Raw genomic sequence first — 7,723 nt, forward strand, 5'->3', positions numbered from 1 at the left:
ATGTAGTGTGTTAGTACACAATGAGCGCGTGCGTTTTATTGAATAAAAATGGCTTTAAGCATCTTATTATAGAGTTGTAAAATTTAGGTATTATAACACGAAAGGGCTGGAGAGGGATTGAATGCAGAGTTTTATTGTCTCCACAGCGTATTTTTTTCTGGAGAAATTAACATTCCAGAACATGGTTATATTATTTAAATTACCTGCATAAATTTTCAATACCTGATGCTGGGTAGTTGCTCTAACTGGCATGTGAAGCATGTCAAATATATCTGTGGGCATAAAAAACTGTTTCTGGCCATAAAAAACTCGCACAATTTTGTGCGCTCTATTTCGCGCGGATCGGCCCATTCTGAGAAAAAAAGAGTAGAATTTGTTTTACATAAAAAAAGCAAACACCCATAGATGACTGAAGAAATCAGTGTAAATACATGAAAAAATCTAACCGCTTTTGTGTTTAAATTATTTTTCATGCCACAAAAACGTTTCGATAATGTATTGCATTTATTGCAGTTAGTTACACATATCTGTTTTTCATTGTTGGCGTGTACCGACAAATATTCCAATTTTCACAGTGCAATGCGTTGTAATCTGTACTGGGCTATTGCCTCTCGCTTGCAGAGACAATTATGGGAACGACAATATCTGCGCAGACCAACGAGCACAACCCATACGTCGCAGCAGTGAACCGGTAAGGTTTAAGCGCAAATCACACACCCTGCGCTAAGGCGGTACATCCCGCAGAGGAAATTCAGAGCATCGAAAAAAGGTTACTTGCCTTACAGCAGTGAACGTTTCGCCATAACAAAGCTTTTACTTTAACCGTTGGCATGTGCCCCCATGTGCATCCTGCCTTGTTAATGACCGGACGAAAAGATAGTTCAACGTTGTTGGCTTTCTTTGCCCTTTATTTATTTATTTATTGCTGGCGTGTAGTAAGACTTCCGTTCAAGCATTGCTGGAAGAGTACATGTTTGCCGCATGCCATTTGCAATTAAGGTAGTGACCGCCTGGTTATGGCCAATCCCCCTTGTGGGTATGTGCCATTTTATGAGGACGACACCAACAGTACTCATAAGTTGTGGCCGCTGAAGGCCGGGACTAAGGGACCTGCCCGCTAAACTCGATGTCAAGTACTCTCGCGAGCAAATAAGTGTTTTCGCTTACTGACTTTTAATTAGGACGGCACTTCGTATATATGTGCTAATAAAGAAGGGTGTTAATTAATTTATTTGTTTGGTGGCAAAGGAAATGGCGCAGTATCTGTCTAGAATATCGTTGGACGCCTGAACCGCGCCGTAAGGGAGGGGATAAAGGAAGGAGTGAAAGAAGAAAGGAAGAAAGAGGTGCCATAGTGGAGGGCTCCGGAATAATTTCGACCACCTGGGGATCTTTAACGTGCACGGACATCGCACAGCACATGGGCGCCTTGGCGTTCTGCCTCCATTAAAACGCAGCCGCCGTGGTCAGGTTCGAACCCGGGAACTCCGGATCAGTAGCCGAGTAGCCGAGGAGGGTAATCGCGTTTCTTGCGTTTCTGGATGCTGGCGGCCACAGGTCACATTAGCAGGTTCATTTTTCGCACATAGATACCCCTGTTCACCTTAGCAGAATTTCATAAGCCTACTACATTGGCCCATCAATTTAGTGACCTATGCCCGGATGACTTTATAAACAGCCGCTGTTCCGTTAAAAAAGGTACTTGCTGAAACTGACCTTGATTATACATGTATAACACGTAGAGAACGATAAAACTTTGTAGAATAATACTCCCGTAGTGCTTAAGAAATGAAATTCATTGGCGCCGAGTATAAGATTTCAAAACACTGAAGGCAAGGCATCGTTTTACTTCTTTGAGAGACATTGATGTGTGCGCAGTCATGTTGCCAATAGCGACTAGGCGCTATAGAAAGGCAGTGCCCTTTCTGGAAGTCAAACCGTGAACGTAACACGTATCAACACATGGAATTTTCTTTCCCCAGTCGAAATTTTTATGCAAAGCACTGCCTTCAGTGCCAGGATTTTGAAATGTTTGATGGAACTTCCCTCATGCCCATTATGCAGGATATGACAGGCCTATAAAACTCATATGGCCCTCAAAGTGCCCTTCTTGGTTACTACGTTGTTTCGAAAGTAACCTTTCTTCTTGCCGACGTCGCTTTATAGAACCAAGGCACCATTTCCATGCCAACTTATCACAGCAGCTGGCGCGCCACTGCCTTCGTCACGCACTTAACCCTATTTAGGCTTTTCTAATTCGTAGCGCCCTCCTGCCTCTCTGTCAGGGTTGGCGAGCTGTTCGTGGAGCGTGTGTTTAAGCCTATCCTCCATGTGGATTTCATATACGGGCTGACCCCCATGGGGAGAGAGCACCGCAAGTGCCTCGACACTCTGCACTCCTTCACACGCAAGGTACGCAGTGTTCTTGCACAGGAATAAAAACTTTCCGAAGGCGTACAAATAAATGCAGCCCTGATTTCTCTTTATTTTTGTGCGTATTAGGCGGTTGTTATTCTTGCAATACATGCATGTTAAGGAACATAGTTTGAGTCGTCTTTTAGGGAACAGGAATACGTCTAAACATAGTCCAAACGACCTCCTTTCCATGCCTTACGCAAGCGCAGTGGTGACCACTTTATGACCACTCTTGAAGGGGTATTGCACCTTTCGTTCTCAGGAGGAGCAATTGACGCCCGTACTTGCGTAGTGAGCATTTGAAGTATGAATACAACTTATTTTCCTAAGATCTAGCAGTTTGTCAGTGGAAATGGCGTGTCGCACGGCGCTATATATGTACTAAGCTCTCTGCACTGAAGACATCATAAATTGTATAAATTTCGACTGTGGGTGTTAGGAAAGCGATTTTAGCTATCAGTTACTCCATCTGTTGTGAGCGTGCCGCAGCACCAAATGATTTCTGGGCTACAACAGGAAAAGTGAGCCAATGCATTAGTTCGTCTACGCATTCATCTCCATGAAACGCTTCTCTGCTGACGGCAACCACCTTTCCATACTTCCCGTTTTAGGTGTCGTTTTTGTATCAATACCATTATATTTATGTTTTATTGATTTGTTTCCACAAGTGTTTCCAGCGGAAAAAGTTCAGAACTGAAGTTGCGACGTTTCATATAAGAGAATTGTCCGAATGAGTTAATTAGAGCAGAGCTCTGAATGGGGAAGGAGGAAGTGGGAGACGAACGCAGGCATAAAAATTCAATATACCTCCCAAGTTAAAGGAATACAGACAGAAAATTTTAGTTGTGTTTGCTATGTTTAGAATGATGCGCACACATTATTAAACGGAAACGGCCACGTGGGTGGCGCCAACAAGCGGTAATAATGTTTAATTGATGTTTCTTTTCGTCCTGTATTGGTTTCGGTTTTTACAGCCCAATGAGTGCTGTGACATAAAAGACAGGTTCACATTACGCGGCACATACAACATTACCAAGAATTCGGCGCAGCTACCAGCCACTGCCACCCAGCCAAGCGGCCTATAGCGCTTTGATGACAGCCATTCGGTTATTCACCTTATTTCATACGTCATAGCTGATGTCAAAGTGGTATTTTTCAATGTTGAAAGCAGGACTGCACGTGGTGACAGACAAGAAAACTAGAAGCCCTTGTCGTGCAGTATGAGTGCTGGTTTTGTTTTAATTGTCATAAACTGTATGCAAGCCTGACAACAAGTTGGAATGACAAAAAATGATGGAGAAGCAATTATACCACCATTTTACATGCCTCACATGACCTCATAATTTCTCTGACATGACAGCCATCGTTCGGCTTTGGAACCGAAACCGAAATAGCATGAATATTAAATTTATTTTTGAATTATTGAACTGGTGTAATTGAATTTCACGTCTTGAATAACGTATACTGTTGTCCACCGCATCAGTCCAGAAAAAAAAAACATGTATCCAAATACTTGGCGCTTCTACTCCGTTGGGTTCTTATAAAAATGGGCGATGAAATACTCGGGTTTTGGAATATTTTCACAGAAGTGTCATCCGTAGAGTTGCAGGATAAATTTTCAGAGTATCGCGTTCCTCTACCCCACGCTGCCGCCCTTTGAAGATATATATCTGCAGCTGCCCAATGTTTTCATCACAGCAAACACTATAATTTGCAAGAACTTCCAATACAGTTGAGGCTTCCAAAGCCTTTGGACCTTTCTCTAGGATCCGATTGCTTCGAAAAGGAAAAAAAAACAATATTTCTTACCGTTCATTCTGAGCCCCCACGCCCGTTATCTCCGAAGTGGACGGAGTCAACTACGCAGAGGTTTAGTATGTCATTATACTAACGACGTTCCTCAGACGGATATACAGGGAACAGGGATGCGATTGCAGGGGTGGGGAAATCTCTCAGAGCCACCCACGGAACTTCGAGACCCAATGGCGGGGAGAGGAGGATTGCGTTACTTTGAAAACTTATCCAGTGACTCTAGCCTTCCAGGATTTAAAATGACCCAATTGGCAGACGCTTTAAGTTAAATGATATAACTTCACATTTGGCACAGCTAGCAACAGCGATGGCGAGGTATCGATCACTTTCTGTTTAATTGGCTGTAAAAATAAATTGAAAAGTTGTTTTAAGTGCAGTACACGCATGCAGGGTATCCTTTCTTTAATTAGTATGTCACATTTTTCGTTTGCGCTACCGCAGGTGATCGCCGAACGCAAGCTAGCGCTGCGTAACGAAGTCGACAGTGGCCTGATAAGCCTCGAAGAAGACACCTCCGAAGCAGGACGAAAGAAAGTCCGGCCCTTCATGGATATGCTCCTCCTGGAACACTTCAAGAACAACATCACGGAGGAAGGCATTAGAGAAGAGGTCGACACCTTCATGTTCGGGGTGCGCTGGCATGACACAAGCTTTGCGCCGAAAGCGCAAAACTGTTCATCTCTTTCTTGCAGCTAAGCGTTAGTCCAGCAAAGAAAACGTATGATAGTGCCCTTATGCCGTATAAGATTGATGCATTGTAAAATACTGAAAACAGGTAGAAAAGATGCGCGCGGCAGGCTATTACTTCCCTTCATGACCTTTCCTCCGGCTTGGCATTTATAGGTGCAGTAGGTTTTTCGTTTCTTCATGTGTTTTGCCTTCCTGTTTGAGGGCATCGCTTTAGGCGAGAAGTAATTTTAGCATATTACAGCTATGTTCATCACTGGTAGGATTCGTGTTTCGTCACGTCTTGCAAGATGGTTGAGGAGTACTGATGCAACTGAGAACTGCTATTTTAGCGTCATAAATGGCCGCACTAGTGCACCGCAAAGTAAGGGGAAAATGTTGAAGCCGTGATACTGAGGATAAGCCTTATCGGAAAGCATGATTTTAATCGCTAAATGGAAGTGTTCATACTACGCACAAGAATGGCATATTTCTGGATGCCCCACTCAAACAGTCCAAGAAACTCGAAGAGCAAGTTGATAACCAAACGGGAGCTTAATGGTTTAGTATATAGACACATTGCAAGGTCGGGAGCAGGCTTTATTGCCGCTTGCAAGAATTGGCACCAGCGGCCGGAAGGAATATGGGCGGTGATGGCTACTATTTACAGACAAGTATGAAGTTTCCTCACAGTGCTTTTAGCATGAATAAAATGACGAAAGGGGTAACACTTTTTTCGTGCTTTTGTTCCGCCTGACATAGGACTTATATCACCTTACTCTATCGGGAAGCGGTGATCTAGGACCTAGGCGTGGCAGAATAACAAAAGGGAAATCAAAAATGCTAGGCGTTTAACGTAGTTAAACCAAGTAAACGAGCAAAAGCAAGAGACACTTAGGCTTCGACTTAATTGCTTTAGTGGGTTAATGCCCATATGCGCGCATTTTGTCAGTCTATACTTAACATTATATACTTAACGCAGTGGCTCAGCGGTGCGCCACTGAACTGGCAGGCGGCTGGTTCTATTACAGCCTCCGGCAGGTATTGTGCGATCCAAGTTGCTCTAATCGAGCAATGCCCACGTCCAGTCATTAATTTAACTGCAATCTGCCACAGTGGTCAGTTTGCTAACAGTGCAGCGAGCAGGTTGTGGCAGCGCCACACAGTCACAAGAAGCACAAGACAACACAAGATACTTGCTCGAGCTTAGAACCTCCGGAATGATGCTTCCGCAGTAAAGAGAAATAAAGCAATGCGCTGATAACCTATGCAGCTGTGGTGTCCAAGATCAAGCAGCTGAAAGACGTTGGCACGGAAAGGAAAGAGTATGTAGAAAAGCCGGCTAAAGAACAGGACAAGAAGAAGGAAGAAAAATGTTTATTATAAATATATACTCTGCTTGTCTCCTTCAGCGGAACCCTCAGCCCAGAGCTCCATATGCCGCTCTGATCCTACAGGCCCACCAGCGCGCTGTCGTTTATCTTGTGGGTTCGTGCCGGTCAAAGCGTCTAAAGAAAGGCTCTCATTCCATGGCGCCGTTTTCCACCGCTATTTCCTCGGCGTTCTCGATGAGGAAAATAGTGAGCGTAATGTGGTAGCAATGGGGGGACTCTAAGACATGCAGGTGTGAAGAAGTCATAATGAAGAAAGTAGGGAGGTGCGCACAAGTCAAGTGCGAAATGTGCCAATGCTGTCAGACTAAAGGAAAAAGCCAAGGGAAATCGGCGCGATAGCAGGAAAGGTCAAACTTGATTGTAACAGCAGCGCGCTACAAAAAAGAAAACAAGTGGCCCGCCACTTAGGCAACAAAGCAAAGTCAAAGTGAAAAGCATAGGACAGATGAAGATGACACACGAGCAGCGCGTTGTAAGTATGACATAAACGCAGAACATTCTTTACTACGATAGAGCAGTAATTACCGAGATGTCTGCGAGGCCCAACCGACATTCTCCAGACACCGTGGTACGGAAACAACGATGGTAGCGTGAATACCTCCGGAGTTGATGTTGGTAAAAAAAGATTAAATGACTGATGCCCGATAGCAGGGTTGTGAAAAATTCATAATTAACGTTAAAAATTTGTATAACGTGGTTCACTGAAATTTATGCTTAAAACGTGTGAAAGAGCAGAATGGACCGCTCCACCTTTATTTCAAACTGTTGCAATTATCTGGAAACCGTTTACATGCAATGTATTCATTATCGCATAGAGATTGCATTCAAAGTTTGATGTCAGAAACTGGCAAACCTTCAGTAGCCAACGCTTCCCGCTCAAATTTTCAATCTTCGCTGTAATCAAGTGCATTGAAAAAAAAAAACGCTGTTAATGAGCGACCTTCAGCCAGTGTTCAATAAATCCTGGTCTCTCATTTTCTGACAACCGTGGAAAGAAAAATATTCAGATGTCTTTTTAATGAAAGTACTTCCTATCAGTGTGTCTTTCAGACGGTGCGCTGTATCCAGATTGGTCATTGTCAGACCTCGAACTAATTTCATGAGGTGACCAAAAGACCAAAAGCAGCGCTAACACACACATATATTGACGCATTGCGTTTAGACTGTCAGCACATTGGCTAGCGTTATGTAGAGAAAGTACTTTACTCAATTTATTTCATAATGACAAGGATATTAAGGGTCTAGGTTCGAGAACTGTAACGAAAAAATAGCTGCGGTTTCGACACTACTGGACCTTTTTAAAAAGCGAAAGCTGTGGTGTATCGGGCAAGTAGACGCGGATTGGCGTCTGTAACGTTGAGTGCGTTCCGCACACTAGATACGCAGCGCGCCCACCCTGCCGCCATGGCAGGTGGCAGTTAAATTAATGGTCGAAC

The 7,723-nt window shown here is 43.8% G+C and overlaps 1 protein-coding gene across 1 annotated transcript in view; it reads left to right on the forward strand.

Annotated features, from left to right (window-relative positions):
• The window catches only part of LOC144132475 (cytochrome P450 4V2-like), a 62,643-nt gene that overhangs the window by 32,855 nt on the left and 22,065 nt on the right, over nt 1–7,723 (forward strand). The window contains exons 6-8 of the mRNA XM_077664917.1: nt 622–691; nt 2,286–2,412; nt 4,669–4,857. Coding sequence (XP_077521043.1) covers nt 622–691; nt 2,286–2,412; nt 4,669–4,857 — 386 coding nt within the window. The remainder of the gene's footprint in view (nt 1–621; nt 692–2,285; nt 2,413–4,668; nt 4,858–7,723) is intronic.

This window comes from Amblyomma americanum, chromosome 5 (genome assembly GCF_052857255.1).
Source record: "Amblyomma americanum isolate KBUSLIRL-KWMA chromosome 5, ASM5285725v1, whole genome shotgun sequence".
Classification (NCBI taxonomy): domain Eukaryota; kingdom Metazoa; phylum Arthropoda; class Arachnida; order Ixodida; family Ixodidae; genus Amblyomma; species Amblyomma americanum.